This window comes from Carcharodon carcharias, chromosome 12, assembly GCF_017639515.1.
Source record: "Carcharodon carcharias isolate sCarCar2 chromosome 12, sCarCar2.pri, whole genome shotgun sequence".
In the NCBI taxonomy this organism is placed as follows: domain Eukaryota; kingdom Metazoa; phylum Chordata; class Chondrichthyes; order Lamniformes; family Lamnidae; genus Carcharodon; species Carcharodon carcharias.
The window spans coordinates 121,292,494-121,317,914 of record NC_054478.1 but is presented as its reverse complement, the minus strand read 5'-3'; the positions used below and the strand labels follow the sequence as shown (position 1 = coordinate 121,317,914).

Sequence of the window (25,421 nt, the reverse complement as noted above, 5' to 3'; positions counted from 1 at the left end):
ATGATTTTAAATACATATATAGATCTACAAATTACTACTATGATAACTTATAATCTAACTCCCAGTTACACTTTCGTTAAGGTAACAGTAAGACACACAGATTTTTAAAACCCAGACAAAGAAACATGATACCCTGACCAATCCAATTCAAAGTGAGCTTCCTTAACTTCAGTTCTTTGTGGACAGCAGCTTGAGGCACAGATGCTGAAGGCTTTCACACTTGTTAGATCTGAAAATGCCTGCCTTTACACACAGCCTTCTCTCCTTTATACATATTTTCCCCTTTGAATGCAAATTCCCATTGTTTCACTATGTCTTTGGATTTTATCTCCCTGATCATAAAAGTTTATCATAGTACCAATTTTACCAGCAATCTTTGGGAAAAATAAACACACTGTTTCTGAATTTTGCCTGGCTAGGTGATACATTTCACTCTTCCTTTGAGACCAATCTAGTCTGGTTTATTTAAAGATGCAAATGTTCTTTTACACTTTACATTCTAAACTTCCCCAATGTTTACCGATACTTAACATTTCAAACCTAGCTCATCTTCTAATACATCAAAGCCTTCAGACCAGCTGCCTTTAATCAAATTAAGTCTCTCTCTCTCACTCACACACATATACATATATATATATATATATATATATATATATATATACACACATAGACACAGATACCACTATTTTACAATAAATTCCAATAACATTATTATATTTTCTTTACACTGTATATTTTGTCTTGCAATGTTAGGGGGCCTATAAATTATTCTCACAAGTGACCTTTGCTATTTCTTAGCTCTACCCAAACCAACTGTACATCTTCATCTTCTGAATCAAGGTCATCTCTCATCACTGTAGTCATCCTTAATTTACAGATCTACACTACCATCTTTTCCTAGCTATCTGTTCCTCCAAAATATCAAATACCCATGAATGTTTAAATCCCAGCCTTGGTGACCCTGCAATCATGTTTTGGTAATGGCTATCAGGTCATACGTATTTATTTCTATCTGTGCTAACAACTCATTCATTTTGTTCTGACTGCTGTACACATTCAGATATAGAGTATTTAATTCTGCCTTTTTACCATTCTTGCAAACTGTGGCCTTATCTGCTGGTGCACTCAAGTTTGTATGCTCTGCCCCTTCCTGCCACACTCTGATTTTCATTACCCATGTTGCTCCCCTGCTCTGTTGCTTTGTCATTTCTCTTTAATTTTCCACATCTCCCCTCACATGATTCCTCCTCACCACCTTTTAGTCTAAAGCCCTCTACTGCCCTATTTATAGAACTAGTCAGAACACTGGGCCCAGCATGGTTCATGTGAAGATCATCCCAACGGTACAGCTCCTACTTTCCCTTGTACTGGTGTCAGTGCCCCATGAATCGATACCCATTTCTCCCACAATAATCATGCATTCAACTCTATAATCTTATTTACCCTACTCCAAATTGCTCATGGTTTAGGTAGTAGTCCAGAGATTATCACCTCTGTGTTCTGCTTTTCTAGCTCCTAGCTGCTTATATCTAAGCAGAACCTCTTTCCTAATCCTATCTATGTCATTGGTACCCACATGGACCATAACAATTGAATGATCCCCCTCCCACTGCAAGTTTCTCTCCAACCCTGAACAGATGTCCCAAACCCTGGGACCGGGCAGTCAACACAGCCTTCTGGGCTCATGCTCTGGGGCTGCAGAGAACTGTGTCGATCCTCCTGACTATACTATACTGTACATTTTTATTTACTCCCCTCACTTGAATGGTTCCCTGAACCACAGTGTCATGGTTAGTTCGCTCATCCACCCTGCAGCCCCTGTTCTCATCCATTCAAGCTGCAAGAACCTTGAACCTGTTGGACAATTGCAAAGGTTGAGGCTCCTCCAGTGATACATTCAGCCCCTCTTCCCAAATTCCCTCACCCCCATACATACAGTGGCCCCTTTTCCCAACACATGTCTCCCCACAAACTAACTTATTCAGCAAATTCTTCCCAAATGCTCCTTCCTTCATTCACTCATTCAGCAAACCCTCTTACCCAACCCCACTCATTTGCACAGTAGCCTCTCTCCCCTTCCTCTTTTTTTGGGTCTAGTTACTGGTGCCTGTGTAGCAAAGTCACTATCCTGGGGTAAGAAGTCTGAGGCAGACAGGAGCAGCAGGACAGTTTGAAGATGCCACTCACCTTCCTGGCTCAACTGCATGATCTCCCGTTTCTTCTTGCATTCTTGCAGTCAGTGACTGAGTATGACCGAAGGATCATACTGACTCTGAATGTTAACTCTTGTTTCTCTCTCCACAGGTGCTGTCAGACCTGCTCAGTTTTTCCAGCATTTTCTGTTTTTATTTCAGATTTCTAGCATCCGCAATATTTTGCTTTTAACTGAGTTACACTTGCCAGCTCTGTCTCCATCAATCAGTGCAAAAATATCCCAAGCCCACTTGGCACTCACTTCTCATGTTAATGGATGGTTTGGGCTCACTGTCCACCCCTTACTATTTGGTAGTAGAGAGTCCAGATCTGTCCTACCAAAATTCCCTCCCCACGGTTGCTATCGCTGTCTCGGAGGCAGAAAAGGACGCAACCCCAAATGTGACTCTGCAATGCCATCAAAGGTCATGACCCACAGCTTGGGAACCCCTCTAATAGGATCATTGTTTTTGTTGGTGTCATGCCCCAGTATATTATGAACTTTCAGTCAATACTTTTAACAACTGGATGCAAATAAACTATTGAAATGGCTGCTGCAAATTATGCAACTTTTGGCATTTGAACTACAGACAGTACCCAGTCTCAAGCGAATACCTAACTAAATATGGACAGTCACAGCCATCTGGGAAATTGACACATTTCTTTGTTTAAGGGTGGACACAAAAGAACCTTCCAGGCTGACTGGATTCAGGGATGGCATTGAATCACATCAAAAAGGTTATCATTAGAATGAATGGGTCTTTCAGAAACAAAGACACTGACTGTATCAAATGCTCAAAGATGTTAAACTACAACACAGGATGTTCGAATCAGCATAAACACTGCCTGTTATTTGGAAAGGACTGTGAATTTGTGAAAGTTGCAAGGTGAGACAGCCATTTTTTCTGTCTGCTTTTTAAAAAAAATCAGCACAAGCTGCTTGCAGGCAGTTCCACCAGAAAGCCATTGAAACAACAGTTCTGCGGTCAGAAAGCCAGACCACAAACTAGCTACAAGTCACCAAGCAGCCAAGGTAGTTAACAGCAATATCTTAAAAGTGGGAGACCCCAAGAGAGAGAATGACCCCCTCCCCTGCTTGTTCCAACTTCAATTTCACCTGAGAGCCAACTTCCTAGAAATTCGACTACAAGAATCCTCATAGCCAGCTGTACAAGACCCTCACTTCAACCTTAAAGCATCAAAACCATCCAAGAAACTGCAGGCTTGCAAAAAGGGGGACCACAGGTCATAAATCAGAGATTGTGATAATTATAATCTGTAACAGTATATTATCTTCATCTGTACCTAATCGTTGTGAGATAGCATGCATAAGAACTTGTGGGTGTGATGGTGTGTTTAATTCGGAGTAAGTGCATAAGAATAAATAATCTTCTTTACTTTTTAACTCATAAAAGTTTGCTGCTAAAGTTATTTGATTGACATACACACTCCAAAGGGGTAAAGAAAACACAAACTACCTTCTTACAAAACCTATGACTGACACTATGTATTAATGACTTGGAATTGGGTTTGCAAATGACACAAAACTTGAAAAAGTAGAAAACAGTGGGGAGAATAATAGCAGATTTCAGGAGAACATAGGTTAGCAAAAGTTTGATAGTGATGCATTTTGGAAAGGAGAATGAGGACAATATAAACCACATGGAACGATTTTAAAGGAGGTGCAGGAACAGAAAGGCCTGGGGGCATACGTACAAAAATCTTTGATGGTGGAAGCTGAGAAGGTTGTTACAGAGGCTTTATAAATAGTGGCATAGAGTACAAAGAAAGGAAATTATGCCAAATCTTTTTAATCACTGGTTAGGCCCCAGCTGCAATACTGCAGCCAATTCTGGGCACCATGCTTTAGAAATGATGCCAAGTCCTTGGAGAAAGCGCTGAGGAGATTTACTGGAATAATATCAGGATATGAGGAACCATCTCAAGGAGAGATGGAAGAAGCTGGAATTGTTCTACTTTGAACAGAGAAGCTGAAGGGGAAGTCTAATAGAGCTATTCAAAATCATAAAGGTTTTTGATCAAATAAGTAAGGAGAAACTGTTTCTACTGGCAATAAGATCGGTAACCAGAGGACACAGATTTAAGGCAACTGGCAGAAAAGCTAAAGCAGTATTTTCTTCCATGCAGTGAGCTGTTATGATTTGGAATGAACACTTTGAAAGGGCGGTGGAAACAGATTCAATGTTAATTTCCAGGAAGAAATTGGATAAATTCTTGAAAATTGAAAGGGTATAGAAAAAGAGCAAGGAAGCAGGACTAATTAAATTGTGCTTTCAAGAAGCCGGCACAGGCACAATGGAACATAGGATTCAGTTTCTCTTGTGAGGAAAACAATTCTAATGAGTTTGGATCGTCAGAGACTGGGCATAAGGCTGAAATGCTCATTGGGACCCTGTGGAAATCTTAATGCGCTGACCTAGGTAGGAACTGCTCAGGAAGTTTCAACTTCCAATGGGCAATTCCCCTGCTCCCCAGACCATCTGAAAACGTCTTCGATTCTGAGTTGGAGTCAGAGGCTTCAGAAAGTTCTGACATGCTTCCCAAGAAATATTGGACAGATTAAAACCTAGCCTAACATGTGGGCAACCACACAACTGACCTGCCCACCGCCCCCATCACTCACTGACCCCTCTGACGACCCTCCTGAACTGACAACCCTCCCACCCACAAACCCCCAATCACCCAACTACAGCCCTGACCAGTTAACCTCCACCAACCCAACCACCACCCCGAACATCTGAATAACACCCCAATGTGACCCAACTATCCTCCTGAAGCAATCAAACTACCCCCATACCAACCACTCATCCACCTACCACCTCACCTCCATGTCACCCTACCCACCTAGCAACTCATCTACTTACCTATGTCACCCACTCACCCATCCATCACATTCATTCACTAACATTCAAACTGACCTTTAAACTTACCATACGGCAGTTAGTGCCATAAAACAGGGCATGTCCTGTCTTCCTCTGACTCTCCTCCACTTCACCGGAGTTCCCTGATGGACAATGCACTGTACATTTCTCAGAATGTCCCAGTAGAAATGTGCAACAGCATTGAGTCAGGGAGAATTTTCAATCACAGCAGCAATCTAAATATCGCTGCGTCTGTTCAGAAGATCCGGGCCAATAGCTTAGGGAATTTCATCTCCAGTTTCTTTCTAATCTTTTAGAAAAAGTCAATAAACTTTCAAACCCTCAAAGTGTAAGTCCCATCTTTCAAATCCTGTTGGTGCCCAGATTGTACACCCGAACATACTGAAAGCATTGCATACAGAAATGACAAACTCCCTCAGTTTTCCATTAAAGTGGCAGCCTCGATCAAGTGCTCAAGATTTACTGCTACCATGAATCTTGTATCTATGACTCTATGACTCAAAGAGAAAGAGGTAACATTATCAAAGATATTTATTGTGTTGGTATCAATCATGGTATCAAAAAATTCTACACAACAATTTTCCCCACATTACACCAGGGCCTATACTTCATTAGTTATGAAAAGCCTTGGAACTCCCTGCAATTGTTAAAGATGCTACGTAAATGCAAGTTCATTTTCTCTTCCTTACTGATATTTATCACAAAAAATCTAGAGAGTGGTTCCATTAAAAGTTCACAATCCCACAATGACAATTCAGTAAAATTGGAGTGCTGACAGCAGTATACTCTGAATATAGAAGTGGAAAGTCATTATATTTTTTTCTGGAGTGAACTGACTACAGCATTAATTATTTATACCACTGAAGAACACTGCTGAAGTACACATAGAAATCAATGCAGCACAAATACCAGTATTTAGCCATGGAAGCCGTAGTCGAATCCAGTCGTCGTTCTTTGTGCAACTGCAGACAGCTGTCAAGGAATGCTCTCCCCACACAAGCCTGCGTCTTTATTTCTGTCAGCTTGTGCTGCACTGTCTAGAAGTGAAAGGAAGAAGAATCCTTACCATAATTTCCTGAGAATTCTGTTTCATGTCTGGAAAGCAATTTGCAGTGGTATTTCAAATACTTAATTCTAAGAACGTTAAATCAGTTTCTCTCTTCACAGATGCTGCCAGACCTACTGAATTTTTTCAGCATTTTCTGTTTTTATTTCAGACTTCCAGCATCCACAGTATTTTGCTTTTATATTTATTAAAGACTGTCAGAAATTGTTATCAGTGTAAAACTATTGTATGTTTCACTTCATTTCGAAAACTGTTCTTTGTAATATTCAACAGATCTGCTCTAAAATGTCAGCCATTTCTGCTGACTTCAAGGCTCAAAAAAATTTGGAACAGAAAAGCAAATGAAAAGTAATGAATAATATTTTGGTTATCAATCTCAAGCAATAACAGTTTGGCAACATTTTTTGTCTTCATCTATGCTGCCCTCCTAGGCCATTGTGGTGGAATGCTAGAATTGTACTGGCAATGAAATTTAATTTTGTTACATTGACTCCTTCTTGATCCATCAGAGTTCTTGTGCTAAGGTGTCAGATTCAAGTCTGTCAGAACTATTTTCTGAATGGATATTAAAAATCCACAGATTTTACCAATGGCCTGTGGACAAGGACCATATAAACCTGGAGTTGCCTTCTTGTTGATGCAGAGCAGCAAGGGCTACAGCAGATGGAGAGAGTGGGAAAAATCAGTTAGTGTTCATGCTTCTAATCACAATCCATAGCTAGAAAGTCTATGTGGACACTGTGGAAGATTGAGTTCAGGGGGTTATCCTGCCAGCACTCATGGGCATGTTATTGGAGGGTTTCTGGCATCCATGTAATCACTCAGAGTGTCAATCCTTTATGAGGAAGGCTAAAAAAACACAATAAATCCAGAAATAGAAAACAGAAAATGAGCCATGGGGAAGTCCACATCCGTTTTGAGGAGGGGAGAGGGAAAAAAACAGGCAAATAATTTTACCTAAACTGTTCGCAAGTCTAAGAACCAATCTCTTGCACAAATTTATATTCAGCTTGTCACATTTGATGCCTATTACTGCAAAGGTTACATTTATCAGTATTGTCAAACTAAACAGTTTGTTAAATTCTGTTCACTCACCAAATCACTCATTCCATAGAATCCTTTCATTTCCTCCAGAGGTGAACATTAAATGTAATTAATTTATTTTTTTGAATGTTACAAAGTGTGTACTCACCTGCAAATCAGCAATAGTTTTTCCAAAGGCCTTTCGCTGTTTCACATACTTTCTAGTTTCTTCAAATATGAATTCACAGTTGGCAAGGGCCATGTCTGCAATTAGCAATCGTTCCTTTAAACATACAGGGTTACACTTTATTTCAGACAGGAATAAAATGCAACAGAATCCATCATATTTAACCAGCCAATTCTAGTTCCATCTCACAAGCAATATAAACAGTACAGGTTAAAACAAATTTTATTCTTTTGTGCATGGGGAAAATATAAGCTTTACATCAGATTATACCAGCAAATAACCTAATTTGATATAGGGCATTGCTGTAAATCAAATCCATGCTGTTCTTTTTAAAAAATGTTTCAAAAGATGGTCATTAAGCTATTCCAATTGTCCTGTTACTTCTCCTGCTTTGCAATTTTGCCTGTATTTTCTCACTGTTGGGCTCAGTCCTTTTTCAGACTATCCCCACCTCGTGCAAATATGTTACAGGCTTGTAGTTCAACAAAAAGAAAAACAGGAACAAAATTAATATTTGATGCCAATATTCTTCCCTCCTTTGAGGGTGTCAATTCTTACTGGAGAGTGGCTCTATGGACACTGGTAGCGCTGCAGTACATTTCTGAAGTGCTCACTTGTCAAGCAGGTCTATATTAAGAGAGTGGAGGACAACACAGGCAAGCCTAATTTTAACTGGTGGTGTTACAATTATGAGGTGTTTAAGATTATCATGTTTTGGACTGTGTCTTTAAACTTAGGCTAAAATGAAGGGGGCCATGTGACTATTTTGAATTCCACCTGAGAACAGGCCTGGCCTTGCTGAGCGAAGTTGTCACACTTGGGAACTAAGAACAAGGGCACTAAATAGAATTGCCAGCTCCAAACTTTTGGAGCAAAAGAGAAACGAGGAAAAGAACAGCAGTCAGCGTGGTCAGCAGAGAAGTGGCTGCAGGTGCTTTGCAAGCTAGATGTGGGAGGGAGATGGTCTCTAGTCAAAGAGACACATTTTGCAGCCAACTAAAGAATCCGGGAGATTTCCTGGTGTGGCTGGGGGCAGGAGAGAAGAGTCAGCGGAGTGGGCTTTACTGCTAGGAGTGAATTTGGGAAACACTGCAAAAACTCAAGGAAGCGCCTGGAGACGATCACTCAAAGTCACTACTTAGTGAAACAGGAAAACATGGACCCACTGAAAGCTGGAATCAAATGTGGACTATTTGCCATAAGTATAAAAGAGGGACATTCCTTTCTGTAGTTTAAAGTATAAGTTGCCTATAAAAATAGTGTTTATAGTATTTTTAGTTATTTGTTACAGTAAAAATCTTAAAATGTGAAATCTGGTCGTATCATTAACTTCCTGTTAATAGCAGAAAAAAATTTACTGAGATCATAACAGTGTACAACCACAAACTTTCCAGGAAGGGGTCACTAGGGTAGTGTAGTTGATGTAGTTTATATGGATTTCAGCAAAGCCTTTGACAATTTCCCACATGGGAGACTTATAAAGAAGGCAAAGGCACATGAGATACAGGGTAATTTGATAAGGTGGATTCATAATTGGCTTAGTTGTAGGAGACAGAGGGTGATAACAGAAGGATGCTTTAGCAACTGGAAGCCATTGTCCAGTAGCGTACCACAGGGATCTGTGCTGGGTCCCTTATTATTTGTCATTTATATAAACGACATAGATGACTATGTGGGGGGTAGGATTAGTAAGTTTGTGGATGACACAGATTGGCTGGGTGGTTAACAGTGAGGTTGAGTGTCTTGGGCTGCAGGAAGATGTAGATGGGATGGTTAAATGGGCAGATAAGTGGCAGATGGAATTTAACCCTGAAAAGTGTGAGGTGATACACTTTGGAAGGAGTAATTTGACAAGGAAGTATTCAATGAACGGCATGACACTAGGAAGTTCTGAGGAACAAAGGAACCTTGGCTTGTGTGTCCATAGATCTCTGAATGCAGAGGGGCATGTTAGTGGGGTGGTGAAAAAGGCTTATGGGACACTCGCCTTTATCAATTGAGGCATAGATTACAAAAGTAGGGAGGTCATGTTGGAGTTGTATAGAACCTTGGTGAGGCCACAGCTGGAGTACTGTGTGCAGTTCTGGTTGCCACATGATAGGAAGGATGTGATTGCAATGGAGGGGGTGCAGAGGAGATTCAGCAGGATGTTGCCTGGGATGAAATATTTAAGTTATGAAGAGAGGTTGGACAGACTTGGGTTGTTTTCGTTGGAGCAGAGAGAAGTTTGAGGGGCGACCTGATCAAGGTGTACAATATTATGAGGGGCATGGACAAGGCGGATAGGGAGCAGCTGCTCCCCTTAGTTAAAGGGTCAGTCGCAAGGGGACACATGTTCAAGGTGAGGGGCAGGAGGTTTAGGGGGGATGTGAGGAAAAACTTTTTTACCTAGAGGAGTGACGGTCTGGAATGCGCTGCCTGGGAGGGTGGTGGAGGCGGATTGCCTCACAACCTTTAAAAAGTTCCTGGATGATCACTTGACATGTCATAATGTTCAAGGCTATGGGCCAAGTGCTGGTAAATGAGATTAAGTAGGTAGGTAGGTCAGGTGTTTCTCACGTGTCAGTGCAGACTCGATGGGCCAAAGGGCCTTTTTTGCACTGTGTGATTCTTTGATTCTGTGACTGGAGAGGAATGAAAACACTTGCTCCTTTTTCCTTCCCACAGCACAAACCAATTTTACAGTTGTCTACTGCCATTCAACAGAGGCTTTACCCAGAGGCTATTAGGTGAGTGTACAAAAGAACAGTAAAAGGCAGCACTCGTATAAGAAAAGGCAATGTAAAGTAATAACTCCACACCCAAGCCTTGCTACCCCTTCTCTATCAGTACAGTTAGGAGAGAAAAGCTAAATATTTATCCTGTTAGAGAAAATCTCTCTCCCCTTCCCTGGCAGTTTGTTGGAAATTTGCCATGTTACGATTCCAACATGAAAATTGGCACTTAGCAGTAGAAACTGCAGTTCTCACTGCAGATGAGCATCTTTCCCAGGTCTTCATTTAAATTATACTCTCCATGGCCCAGTGGAAAAAGGCATGACCGAGTATACTACTGAACTACAGTCCAGAAGGTGACAGATTCAATCTCTGCTTTACATTGATCTAGTCGGTCTCAATTAAAGCAGTAGTTGGTGTTCAATATTTAGCCTCAGTGTCCCCGGCTCGACATGGGAAAAAAGGTGAACCAAGGTTGTCCCTCATAATTGCTAACCAACTGTGCACATGTGTGAGGAACAGCAGTATTGGGCTCAGCTATGATCCTTTCCACACCTAGATGTCTCAGGACACACATGAAAATAGTCATGGGGGAAAGGTGCCAGCTTGTCCCTTGGAATAAAGCTATAGAAATTGTGAAATCATGAAACAAGTGATAACAAAAATCTGAACTGTTACCTGTGGAAGCTCAGTCATAAGGTAGTAGAATCCCTTATTAACTTCTCCTAGTAGAGCATCAGCTGGCAAGCGCATATCCTCAAAGAAGAGTTCAGCTGTATCCTTTCCATTCAAAAAGAAGAGAATTTTGTCAATCTAGCGTGAGGGACTAAGATGTCAACCTGTACATTTTCTTATACAATATATTTAGAGATATGCTCATTGCTATCTCTAAAAATTTCAAACTGGACAAAGATCCAAAATGGTTGAATCCATGCCTGCCTGTGACCCTGAACAAAATAAGCTACTTGGCAGTATCGGTATACACACACATCGTTAGCCTTAAAGAACCACTAATGACCCTTTGTGGAGTGCACAGGCTAAATTCAAAGAGAGCTATACAAAGGCCATCTGCATTTCATAACCCAGGATGGCCAACAGTAGTCTGCTTATCTGCTAAACTAAAGGGCGCCGCAACATTCCTTCCAATCCTTAATGGTTGAGACATTTAACAATCTCGGGGACTCGAACAAGTGATACACATCGCCCTTGTCAAAGACACTGTGGAAAAGGTGGGAGCCATGTGACATGGGCCTCTGCTTTGTGAAGCTAGTAACATTGCCTTGCTGGACTGCAATGTCTCAGTCTGCTTTTTTACCATTTTACTAGCAGCTTCACAGTCATGGAGCTCTGGCCCAGGTTGGACACCTGGCCCCATCTACATTGCTTCTGGTGGAAATTCTGTACCATTGCCTACAAGACTGATTCATCTCTGCATGCATATTTCATGATGTGAAGTCAACACAACTAGAAAAGTGAATGATCCAGCATTGGTTTTCAGCTCGGCAACCTCCGTAAAGGAATACCTCATTGGGCTTTGATTCTGGACTCTGGAACCCATATGAAACAATACTACTTTTTTCTGTGGTCTCTACATTGTAAATCTTTCTTTTCACTATCTCTTTTTTACTGTATGAATGCAAAGGAGGCAACGATGTGACCCTCCTCCCATGTTTTGAATGTGCGCGAATTCATCCTCTCTCGAGGTTGTTGTGGGGCTCATAATAGAAAATTGGATTGCACCAAAACTGAGGGGTTGGGGGGTGCTTATAAAGAGGGAAACAAATCAAAACACCTTTCTATTTATGGACAGGTGGTGAGAGGAGAAATTAGTGCTGTTTAAATTAACACCCCTCCTGTCTGTAACACTGGGCAGTATAATTTACAGATTCTTTATTTTATTCCAATACCTCAATGAATATCAGTAAAAGTTAGTGCTTTCATACAGTATTCAAAATACAACCGGAAAGAACAAAAAATCTTGTGAAACCACAGCAGAGGAAGTAGAAATATTCTATAAACTGGATAGCTCTGGCACAGGTATGATGGGCTGAATGGCCTCCTTCTCTATTGTATGATTCAAAAACATTTCAGGTTTCTTGCTGCATAGTTCTAAAACTTTAATGCTCATATATAAATAGTACTGTTAACAAGCAAGGTACTGTATTAAGATAAAAGCAAGAAACTTCCTCTTCCTTTCAGATGCTAAGAAACACAAGCTCCAACTTATGCCACTATTAGCATCTTTTTTAGCACTAACCACTACCATTTATAGTCCCTTTGTTCTTTAGTTCATGACATCTTTGTCAATTCCTCCCCTGTCCCCACCTATCGTTGGCTTTCTATCCAGCTCCACCTGCCCCACCTCACTTAAACAGTATAAATTTCATCACATACTCTTCAGCTCTGAAGAAGGGTCATATGGACACAAAACATTAACTTTGTTTTTTTCTCTCCACAGATGCTGCCAGAGCTGCTGAGATTTTCCAGCATTTTCTGTTTTTATTTAAGGTTCTGTTTTAGCTTGCTAGGGTCTCATATAAAGCTTGGGTACGGACAGTAGGGTACACAGCATCATTGTGGAAGCACCGTCACCAAATCAACAGCAGTTCAAGGAACGACTAAGCCTGGGAACTAAATGTCAGCTCTGTTCATATTCCAAGAATAAACAAAGCAACAGTATGTACAACTGAAGCAAAATCAGTTAAGACTGAAACATCCAAGCAGTTATCTACCTAAGAACTGAATGTGGAGGCCAGTGGTCATAATTTAATTAAATTTGTCATAATAAAAAAGAGTCAAAAACAATGTTGCTGCACTGAAAGCTAATGCTGAAGGGTTGAAATGGGACTAAATCTGGATTAAATTGGACTGAAAATTTAGCAGCTAAAACAGCAAATCAATAATGGGCAGCATTACATATAAGATGGATAAGATGCAAGCTAAAAACAAATCCCAACAGTGGTAAAAATTTGTTACAACAGTTGAATGGATGTAGCAAGAAGTTCAAAAGTAAGAAGCCATACTCCGACAGGTGAGTGATGAAATAACTCGGGTTCTAACCATAATGTACCAGAATCTTTCTGAAATGGAAAGTGTACCAAAGAATTGGAAAATGTTCAAAAAAAGACAAAAGGGTAATTACAAACCAGCAAACTTCACATTAGTAGCAGAAAAACTGTTAAGACTGTATTAATGATTAACATAATAAAACATCTGGAAAAGCATGGCATTACTTGAGAGAGCAAAGACAACCTTAAGTGTAGGTCATGTTTGGCCAACATAATTATGTTTATAGGATGCATATAGAATAGTACAGCACGGGATGTCAAGTTGTTCAAGGAATAAACATAGAAAGGGAATGTAGTAGTTACTGAAAAGACCCTCAAGAAAGAGAGAGAAAGCAAAGAGAGCAAGAGAGAAAGACAAATGAATTTGCATTTAAATAACAATCGTCATGGCCTCAAGATGTCCCAAAGCACCTTGCGGGTAATTAGGTCCTTTTTTTTGAAGTGTATTTCACTTGATAGATGCTGAAATCCATCATGAGCTCCAATGTGCTTGCTCAGCTTTCAGCTGACTGAGGAAAAGAATATTTGAGGACTAAGATCTTAAATTTGAGGCTAAGTCATGGTTTAGGGGGCAGCAGTGATTCCTGTGCTCCTAGATGCTTCGGATACCTGGACAATCTACAACAGGCATATCAAAGCACTGCAGAGGTACCATCAGCAGTGCCTTCAAAAATCCCCCAAATCCAGTGGCATCCTCTCCCAAGTCAACCTGTCCAGCATGTTGGCTCCAATCACTTAAAACCAGCTCTGCTGGACAGGACATGTCATTTATATAAAAACAAAGAGATAAAAACACCAGACTTGCGAAGCAACTGCTCTACTCGGAACTTGGTCGCAGCAGGAGGCTCCCAGGACAACAGTGGAAATGCTTTAGGAATGTCCACATAGCTTCCCTGAAGAGGTCAAACATCCCCACCCCCTCATGGAGTTCCTGATCTGTGACGAACCAAAATGGAGATGGTTCATTTGGGAAAGCATCAAACACAACTAGACACCTTCTTGGGACACAGGGAAGCAAAGTTGTGGCATTGGGGAGAGCACATAAAGCTTCAAACAACTCATCTACCCAACACCCACATGTGGCAGAGTCTGTAGGTCACGCATCAGGCTTATCAGCCATTACAGAACCCATTGAACCAGAGTGGAAGTGAGTCATTCTCAATCTTGAGCGACTGCCTAAGGGAAATGCAATTACAGCACGACTTTCTTATTCTTGTACTCCAACCCTGTTGAAATAAAGGGCAACATATTGAGCAACAAAAAAGGAACAATCACTGCTGGGACTATACTGATACACCCGTAAACAGTCAAAGGGAAACAAAAGATCAAATAATAAGGCAAATTGCTGAGAAGTGCAGAAACAATAGGGCAGTAATAGTGGGTTATTTCAAATACCCTAACAACTGGGATAAAGTCAGAGTAAAAGGAGAACATGTTTAGCCAATTTGGAGATTGAAGGGGCAGTCTGGACTCAGTAGGGTATCAGTTATGGCTCAGTTGGTAACACTCTCGGCTGAGACACAAGGTTCCACTCCAGGACTTGAGCACAAAAATCAAGGTTGACATTTCAGTGCAGTATTGTGGAAATGCTGCACTGTTGCAAGTTCTGTCTTTTGAATGGGACGTTAAACTTAGGAGTTGGTCCTCTCAAATGGATGTAAGGCACTATTTGAAAAGCAGCAGGGGAGTTATCCCCAGTATCCTGGCCAAAATTTATCTCCCAATCAACATCACAAAATATTATCTGGTCATCACATTGCTGTTTCTGAACTTAAACCAATCCTCTATCCAGCAACAATAACTTATATTTATATAGTGCCTTTAATGTAATGAAATAACCCAAGGTGCTTCCATGAAGCATTATAAAACCAAGTATGACACTGAGCCACACAAGGAGATATTAGGAAAGATGACCAAAAACTTAGTCAAAGAGGTAGGTTTTAAGGAGTGCCTTAAGCAAGGTAAAAAGATGAAGAGGTGAAGCGAGGGTACTCCAGAGCTTGAGGCCGAGACAGCTGAAGGAACAGCTACGATTGGTGAAGCAATTAAATTGTGGACACACAAGAGGCCAGAATTTGAAGGGGGCAGATATCTCAAAGAATTTTTGGACTTGTGGTTACAGAGATGAAAAGGAGGAGCAAAGCCATGGAAGAATTTGAAAGCAAGGATGAGAATTTTAAAATCAAGACATTGCTTGACCGCTAGCCAACATATGTCAGTATCCAGACAAATATATCACCTCAACCCCAAGAGCCTTTTTCATGTGACACTTTATCAAATGCCCTTTGAAAATCCAAACATACTATTCTGTTAGTTCTCTCTCTCATGTAGTGTCCTCATTGCTTCCACGATATCGCAAAGGGGTAAGAAGAGGCAAGCCTGAAGAACAACCTCAGCCAGTACAGGGATTGGACTCACGCCATCGGCATTATTAAGCACCACACTCTAACCATCTGAGCTAAACGGGCCCACATCCTGTTTGTTACATCCTCAAAAGACTGGAATAGATTTCCCAAACAAGAATTCCCTTCCAACAAAACCATGTTGATTGACTCTGCTTAATCATGCTTTATCTTTCTAAGTGCCCTGTTACCACTTCCTTAATAATGGATTCCAACATTTTCTCAATGACTGATATCAGGCTAATCAGCCTGTGATTCCCTGTTTCTTCTGTCCCTCCTTCCTTGACTAGTGGTGCTTCATTTTCTACCTTCTAATCAACTGGGAGCATTCCAGAAATTAGTAAATTTGGAAAATCACATCCAGTGCAACCACAATTACTGCAGCCATCTTGTTTAGAATCCCAGAAGTAGGCTATCAGGTCTTGGGGATTTACAGAATTTCTCTCTCTCTCATTAGACACGTGCTTTCCCCACTATTTCTGTTTTTTGTGTCTTTCTACTGTGGAGATACACAAATTATTTATTTAGTTTCTTCTCCATTTCCTTATTGTTCATTATAATTTCTCCTGACACAGCTACTAAGGGGTCCACATTTTACTTTTGTCACCCCTTTCCCTTTAACATACTTGTGGAAGCTTTTACAATCTGTTTATTTTTCTGGCTAGTTTACTCTCATATTCTATTTTCTCTTTATCAATATTTTGGTCATCCTTTACTGGTACCTAAAACTCTCCCAGCCCTCTGGCTTTCTGCTCTTCTTGGCAATATTATTCTTTTAACCTTTGATAGTGTACTAAACTCAGGAATTTGGTAAGTGAGGGAATTTGGCACAGTAAGGAAACAGGTGCTGCTCTGGTCTTTTACAGAACAAGGACTGGTCCAAGAGATGTAGTGGGACACAGCGTGAGCTGATGTCCAGAGGTATTAATTAGGAAAGCAGATAGGTGGTTAGTTGATGAGTTTTACATTTTTATTCTCTAAACTGGGATAGTATAAACTAGTACTAAGGAGGTACAAGTACTGTTTCAAATTTATTATAACTACAAATTATCAAGTACCAAACTTCAAACCCTAATTAAACAAAGTACAACAAAGATGACAGGGCAGATGATATGCAACAGCGACAGCATGTGGGAGCTGATGGATACTAGTGTGATCCACAGCAGCCACATCTGCAGTGAGTGTCTGCAGCTCGAGGAACTTTGGCTCAGATTTCCTAAGCTAGAGTCAGAACTTCAGGCACTGATTAACCAGGGAGGGAAAAAGTCACCTGGACACTTTGTTCCAGGAAGCAGTTCCTTAGGTTAGGTACTTTAGGTTTGGTCCATCGTCAGGAACAGGAGGGTGTGATTATAAGTGAGGCAGCAAAAGATTCAGAGGATAATAGTGGACAAGGGCAGAGACTACAGGGAGGGTGAGGACAATGGCCACAGACCTATTGTACAGGGAGCCATTCAAGAAGGAGGGGTTACAGGGAAGAGTAAAAAGGGAAGAGCATAAATACTGTTCTCTGCAGTCGAGAGCATGAGTCTCAAAGGCAGTATTGCCTGCCCAGTGCCAGAGTCAAGGGCATCTCCTTGGAGCTGGCGAGGAACTTGGAGTGGGAGGGGAAGGATCCAGTTGTTATGGTCCATGCATAGGTAGGACTAAGAAAGGGGTTCTGCTTAGACAGTATGAATAACTAGGGGCTAAATTAAAAAGGAGAACAAAGGTAATAATTTTGGTCTCTCAGGGAATTAAGGGACATGGGGAGTAAATGGGAAAATGGAGTTAAAGCCCAAGATCATCCATGATTGTAATGAATGGTAGAGCAGGCTCATTGGGCCATGTGGTCTCCCCCTGCTCCTATTTCTTATGTTCTTGTGTTCTGGATTGCTACCCAAGCCACAAGCAAATTGGCATCGGATAAATGAAACCAGAGTGTTGAATGCATGGCTCAAAGATTGGTTGAGGAGAAATGGGTTTTAATTCATGGGGAACTGGTATAGGTACTAAGGAAAAAGGGAGCTGTACCATCAGGACAACCTTCACCTGAACTGCACTGGGACCGTTGTCCTGGCAAATCGTTTAACTAGGGCTATAGCGAAGGCTTTAAACTAAATTGTAAGGGAGGTTTCACGTGATGGAAGATTTAGAAAGTTATCGTGAGAGGACAAGGCAATAGTTCTGAGTGGCGATACAGGGAATGATAACCAGAGTGTGATTGGAAGGAAAAGAGTGTGCAAAAGTTAGAGTTTAAAAGCAAAAATGGTCAGAATAGGGAAAAATGGTAAAAAGACAGAATTCATAGCAAGATGGGTGAATTGTTAACATAAATAGAAATAAATGGGTATGAAATGTTGGATATTACAGAGAAATGATTGCAAAGTGACCAAGGCTGGGAACCGAATATTCAAGGGTATTTGACATTTCAGAAAAATAGGAAGAGAGGAAAAGAGGCGGAGTAGCTCTGTTAATAAATGATGAGATCAGTATAGTAGTTAGAAATGATATTGGCCCCGAAGATCACGATGTAGAATCAGAAATAGAGATAAGAAATAGAAAGGGAAATAAGTCATTGGTGGGAGTTACTTATAGGCTCTCCTAACAATAGTACACTGTAGGACGGAATATACAGGAAAAAATGATGGGGGCTCATGAGAAAGATACTGTAATAACCGTGGGCAATTTTTATCTACATAAACATGAGACAAATCAAATTAGCAAAGGTAGCCTTGAGAATCAGTTCATACAATTTATTCAGGACACTTTCGTACAACAATAACTTCTGGAACCAACCAGGGAATAGGCTACATTAAAAACAGAAAATGCTGGAAAAACTCAGCAGTTCTGACAGCATCTGTGGAGAGAGAAACAGAGTTAACGTTTCAAGTCCGGGACAAAAAAGGGATAAAACAATGAATGAATAAAAATAAAAATAAATAAAAATAAAAATGGGTAGATAAAAATAAAAATAAATTTTAAAAAAGGGATTAATAAAGGGGTGAAGGGGAGAGTTCATGATCTGAAGTTGTTGAACTCAAAGTTAAGTCCAAAAGGCTATAAAGTGCCTAACTGGAAGATGAGGTGCTGTTCCTCCAGTTTGCGTTGAGTTTCACTGGAGCATTGCAGCAGGCCAAGAACAGACATGCGGGCATGAGAGCAGGATGGTGTGTTGAAATGGCAAGCACCGATAAGGTCTGGGTCAGCTTGCGGACAGGCCGAAGGTGTTCCGCAAATCGGTAACCCAGTCTCCGTTTGGTCTTCCTGATGTAGAGGACACCGCATAGGGAGTAGCGAATGCAATAGAACAAATTTAAGGAGGTGCAAGTGAAATGCTGCTTCACCTGGAACGAGTATTTGAGCTCTTGGGCGGTAAGGAGGGAGGAGGTAAAGGGGCAGGTGTTGCACCTTCTGCAATTGCATGGGAAGGTGCCGTTGGAAGGGGATGAGGTGTTGGGGGTGATGGAGAAGCGGACCAGGGTGTCCCGGAGGGAATGGTCCCTATGAAATGCCAATGAGGGGGGGTTAGGGGAAGATATGTTTGGTGGTGGCATCATGTTGGAGTTGGCAGGAATGGTGGAGGATGATCCTATCATGGTTCTGGGGGGGGAGGGGAAAGTGAGAGGGCAGAGGCGCGGGAGATGGGTCGGACCGGTTGAGGGCCCTGTCAACCACAGTGGGTGGGAAACTTCAGTTAAGGAAGAAGGAAGATATGTCAGAAGCACCGTTTTGGAAAGTGGCATCATCAGAACAGATGCGACGGAGGTGAAGGAACTGAGAGAATGGGATGGAGTCCTTACAGGAAGCTGTAGTTGAAGTAGCTGTGGGAGTCGATGGGCTTGTAGCGAATATCGATGGAGAGTCTATCACCAGAAATAGAGACAGAGACGTCAAAGAAGGGAAAGGGAATTGTAGGAGATGGATCATGTGAAGCTGATAGAGGGGCAGAAATTGGAAGCAAAATTGATAAATTTTTCCAGGTCCAGGCGAGAGCATGAAGTGGCACTGAAACAGTCATCCATGTACTGAAAAAAAAGTTGTAGGGGGGGCCTGAGTAGGACTGGAACAAGAAGTGATTGTAGATATGACGTAGGGCATCAGAGGAATTGTATTTCTCAATTTCCAGTTCTCTGGCTCCAACCACGTTCTTTTCACCATTGACGTCCAATCCCTCTACACCTCCATCCCCCACCAGGATGGTCTTGAGGGCTCTTCGCTTCTTCCTTGAACAGAGGCCCAAACAATCCCCATCCAACACTATTCTCCTCCGTCTGGCTGAACTTGTTCTTTCACTGAACAGTTTCTCCTTAAACTTGTCTCACTTCGTCCAAATAAGTGGTATGGCTATGGGTGCTCGCATTGGCTTCAGTTGTGCCTGTCTCTGTATGGGGTATGTGGAAGATTCCTTCTGTGGTATTTTGCTTTTATATAAATATAGGGAAGTCTTGTTACAACTGTACAGGACTTTGGTGAAACCGAGAGTTTTGGTCTCCTTATTTAAGGAGGAACACACTCACAGTGGAGGCAGTTCAGAGAAGGTTCACTAGATTGATTCCTGGGTGTCTTATTAGAAAAGGTTGAGAAGGATGGGCCTATACTCATTGGAGTTTAGAAGAATGAGACACGATCTTATTGAAATATATAGGATTGTGAGGGTCTTGACAGGGTAGATGCCGAGATGATTTTTTTCTGTGTGGGGGAATCTAAAACTAGTGGCACAGTTTCAAAGTAAGGGGTCTACCTTTTAAGACAGAGATGAGGAGAAATCTCCTCTCAGAGGGTCGTTAATCTTTTAAATTCTCTATCCCAAAGAGCAGTAAAAGCTGAGTCATTCAATACAATTGAGGCTGGGTTTGACAAATATTTGACCTACAAAGGAGTCAAAGGTTGAAGGCCGGGGGGGGGGGGGGGGAATGTAATTAAGGCCACAAATCAGGTCTTTTCAATGGTGGAGCAGAGTCGAGGGGTCAAATAGAAAAAAGGAGCTCTCTCCCCATACCCCTTGACGCCTTTAGAGTCCAGAAATCTATTTCCTTCTTAAATACTTCCAGTGATTCAGCCTCCACAGCCTTCTGTGGTAGAGAATCATATAGATTCACCACTCTTTGAGTGAAGAAGTTTCTCCTCATCTCAGCCTTAAATGGCTTACCCTGTATCCTGAGACTGTGACCTCTTGTTCTAAATCCCCAGCCAGAGGAAACATCATCCTTGTATCCAATCTGTCCATCCCTGTCAGAATCTTATATGTTTCAATGATATCCCCTCTCATTCTTCTCAACTCCAGTGAATACAGGCCTAGTTGGCCCAATCTCTCCTCATATGACAATCCTGCCTTCTCAAGAATCAGTCTGGTGAACCTAAATTCAAGCCTAAATTTCAATTCTATGTTTTATTAATTGAATTTGAATTCCACCCACTACCATGGTGGGATTTGAACCTATGTCACCAAATTATTAGCTTCTGGCTTATAGTCTAATGACATTACCACTGCACCACCATGACCTACCTTTGCTCTTATTTCATGTTCTAATACAATTCTTAACCTCTTTAGTTAGCCATGGGTGGATCACAAAGATTCCCTAATGCAGTGGTGGGCAGATAAACATTGTTTTGAAAGCAGTATTGAAGGCAGTAAACAGTTTCAAAAGGAAAAATAGACTTTATATGGGAGAATATCCAATGCAAAAACAAATAAAGTAATATTGAATGAAGCTAAGTGTGGTTTTGTGAAGGATACAAGGAATGAAAGGATAGTTATGAGGAGAGGTTTGAAAACGTAATACTGTATTCACTAAAGCAGAGGAGGTTAATGCTGATATCCCACATAGATGATCAAAATGGTGAAAGCTTTGAGAAGATAGAATATTGGTGGACAGTCTATCACCAGAAATGGAGACAGAGACGTCAAGGAAGGGAAGGGAATTGTAGGAGATGGACCATGTGAAGGTGGTAGAGGGGTGGAAATTGGAAGCAAAATTGCTAAACCTGATTTCTCAATTTCCAGTTCCATGGCCCTACCCATATCCTCTTCCACCATGGATGTTCAATCCCTCTACACCTCCATCCCCCACCAGGATGGTCTGAGGGCTTTGATAGAATATCATTTCCACTAGGCAGTCAAACAGTAACAGGGCATAGTATCAAAAACATAAATGGAGGTAAGTTAGAAGAAATGTTCTCACATAAAGGGTAAATAGAATATAGAACCCATTAACAGAAGTAGCTTTGGAGCCAAATTGGCACAGAATTGATAGCCAATGGCCTTTCTTTGTGCTGATTATATACTTCTCACATCTTGTGATATCCAAAGTGTAACTAAAGAGTTTACAGTTTACATATTTCAATTATGCAGTCCAGAACATTTGACAAAACCAACAAAACAATAAAAAATATTTTAAAAGTGAACTCAGAAGAGCAGCCAAGTCAAGAAAATTCTGGCAAACCTGTGCTTTCAAACCAATCTTCTCCAGTTTTTTTCCTTTGATGAATCCCTTCATCCCATTATCCACAAGAAACAGACTTATCCCATGGGCTCGAGAACGCGCCTCATGATCTGTTACAGCTACGACAATTACCACATCACACATCCAGCCATTTGTTATAAAAACCTACAACAGAAAATTAATGGTAAACTGGAGATATCTTTAACACGTTATGTGATCAAACAGCCCAAAAAGGGCCCCACTTGGTCCTGATGCTGGTTCTTTGAAAACGTTATCTCCCATGGTCCCACATGTCCTGCAAATTTCTCCTTTTCACGTTTCTATCCAATTTCTTTCTGAAAGTTTCCATTGAATCTGCTTCTCTCACCCTAACCCAGATCATAACAACTCACTTTGTATAAAAATCTCATCTCCCTTGTTTCTTTTTAAACAATTCTCTAAAATCTGTGTCCTTTGAATGCCAGTGGAAGCAATATCTCCATGTTTTCTATATACATTGATAGCCAATATCAAGTTGTGTAGCAATGTTGCATCCTGTCTAGGCCTATTAAACCTATCTTAGAATGCAATCATGGGCAACATTTTCGCCCCATCGGGGAAGAAGTGCAGGAGTGGGCGCGGGCAGGCGAACCTCCGATCGGTGCCCCCATTTTACGTGGGCGGGCCAATTAAGGCATGTGCTCGAAAGAGCACACAGATCTCCCTGAGGCAATCTCCTCAGGGAGATTGGCTCCAATGTAAAACTTTCAATAAAGTTGGTTAAAAAATTTCCCTGCCATGACCACTCGTGTGACACTGTCTCGAGTTGGGACATGTCCATAACTTTTATCTAAATGTTTAATAAAAGTTAAATACCCTCATGAAACCTCATAGTGCCCATTGGACGGGCACGTCCATCAATCATGTTAATGAGTTTTTTAATGGCCTTAATAGGCGGTTGACAGTTCGGCGGGTGCATAGCCGATTCGGCTGTGCACCTGACGAACTAAAAATCTAAATGACTCGGGGTGACGTCAGGACGCACCCTGACGTATCCCCGTGTCATTTTACACATTGGCGAGTAGGCCCTGCCCCACTCACCAACCAGAAGATTTTTTTCCATGTCACAGAAGACTCACAAATAAGTCACGGCACACACTTTGCTTTATGTCTATCATCCTCATGTTGTTGGTTCTCTCTCTTTTCCCTCCTAGTTCTGTAATTTTCCATTCTTTGCTAGCTTTGCCTGTTCTTTCCTTTGTTCCTCTGACTTCCTTTATCCTGCTCTACTTCTGACCTTTTCCCTCATGGAGGGGTGGGTGCAGGCAGTGGGTGGTCAAAGGAAGGATAAAGCAATGAGGAATCCCAGGGCCACAGCACAAAGTAATCACGCTCCCAGCTCAACATCTGCTTCCCCATTACACATGAAATTTCTTCCCATACCATCCCCTACTCCTTGAAAGCATCCATAACCACTCCTCCCTTTTCTCACTGTCAACCATTCCCTCTCACTTTAACCCTCCTGCTTTCACCCCAGTCCCACATTCCCATCATCACCCTAGGTTTTCTACTACCCCTCATATCATATGCCTGAACACTTTTGGTCAAGACACAAAACATGTAAAAGTGAACTTGTCATTTTTACTCACACTAGCCACAAGGAAAACTCCATTGACCTTTACAGTCATTTGAAAATGTCATCTGTATCAATAGAAAAAGCAGTGGCAACAGAAGTGGTTCTATTCCCGCATTTCCATGGAAGTGGGTTATAGCAGACATCCAATTCTTGCCTTTCTCTTTTGAAATCTTACTTGGTTCCAATATCAGGACATGTAATAGTGCAGCCAAATTTGAAGTACCCTTCTTCCATATATAAAGAATATAAATTATATCAACATGCTATTTATACTAAAAGTTTTGTTGGACATAAATAGAAGTCTATGACAAACCACTTGTTTGTGGTAACTAATATAAAGGCTGGTTAATGCTTTAAAATTAATAAATCCAATTTTTAAAAACAAACACAACATCTTACTACACCTCTTAGAAACAGCTTTGCATGCAATGAATTACTTTAAACTACACAGTTGCAATGTAGACAAATATGAGAGCTGTTTTCTTGCATTGCAAATAGGAATGAAATGAAATGATGAAAGTGTGCAGACTTTTCACTGGTACCATGGGACCTTTAGTAACCTTCTGAAGTTGCAAAGCACAAAGAATAAAGTTACACCAGAAAGATGACACCGCCGAGAATGCATCACTTCCTCTGTAATGAATCGGAGTGTCAGCCTGCATTTTGTGCTCAAGTCCTGGAGTGGAGTTTCAAACTATATACTCAAAGGCGGCAGCGCTATCACTGAGACATGCTGTTAACAGTATAACAGTGTACAAGATGTGTCAGCCTTTTGGTTAGCGGTAGCACACTTGCTTGGATCAGAATACCACATGTTCAATTCTTACTCCAGAAACTCAAGTGCACGATTCAGATAGATACTCTCGTGCAGTTGTGAGAGTGCTGCACTGTCACAAGTGCTGTTATTCAGATCAGATGATAAAAAAGGCCTCTCAGATAGAGGTAAAAGATCCCACGTTGCTATTTTGAGGAAGATCAGGGGAGTTCTTCCTGGTAACCTGGCAAACATTTAACCCATTAGCAAAATCATAAAACAGATTATCTGTTGCTCTTGCTTGTAAGACCTTGCTATGCACAATTTGGTTGCTGCATTTCCTCATTCTGTAAAGCACTTTGTGAGAACCTTTCTTTGTAAGATTTCTTTCTTATCAATATAATGAAGTACAACAGTATAACAATGAAAATATATAACAAATTTACAACATAGGAAAACATTCTAACAGATCAATTTAACCAGACTAAAGGAGAATTGGTACAGTATGACACAATTATATTCATTTTGGAAAGCTTGCCTCTTGCCTTCTAAATTCTAAAACAAGCAGAGAACACTCTCTAAACACTAGCAAGTGGTCTCATAGAAGCATAGAAATTTCCGACACAGAAGGAGATAATTTGGTCCATCTTTTCTGCCAGCAGAAAAAGTTATCCAGCCTAATGTTAATCGTATATTACCTTGTAATTGTGCTTAATTTTATGCATGTGGTGGGATTAACTGGGGATCCATTTGTTCATTTAAAACAGACCCAGGACTGAAGCGCTGGTTTGTAGATTAGGTAGTGTATAATTGTAATGTGTAACTTTAAAAAAAAATGCTTATAAAAGTATGTAAACATAGGCTCTAGTTCTATCCTGCACATACTGGTTTTCTGGAATATAACATGATTGCAGAGGATGATTGCCTAAAGGTGAAGATTGGAAACTAAGAAAAAGGTTTTCAGACTGAAAACTACAATCCTAATAGCCATTGTTGAAAATGGTAAGAAGCAAGTGTAGGTTGTCAGGAATGTGATCACCTTCTGATGTTCTCAGAGTCTGAACCATGTGA

At 41.0% G+C, this 25,421-nt stretch overlaps 1 protein-coding gene across 3 annotated transcripts in view; it reads right to left on the bottom strand.

The window, feature by feature from the left end:
* LOC121284644 (KAT8 regulatory NSL complex subunit 1-like protein) overlaps window positions 1-25,421 on the bottom strand; it is a 326,543-nt gene that overhangs the window by 214,188 nt on the left and 86,934 nt on the right. For 2 of the 3 annotated variants that reach the window (XM_041200188.1, XM_041200186.1), the window contains exons 3-6: window positions 21,982-22,146; window positions 10,765-10,866; window positions 7,355-7,468; window positions 6,006-6,133 (exon numbers count right to left, since the gene is read on the bottom strand). In XM_041200188.1, coding sequence (XP_041056122.1) covers window positions 6,006-6,133; window positions 7,355-7,468; window positions 10,765-10,866; window positions 21,982-22,125 — 488 coding nt within the window. In that variant the 5' untranslated portion in view covers window positions 22,126-22,146. The remainder of the gene's footprint in view (window positions 1-6,005; window positions 6,134-7,354; window positions 7,469-10,764; window positions 10,867-21,981; window positions 22,147-25,421) is intronic. The other variant, XM_041200189.1, reaches the window with a different exon arrangement.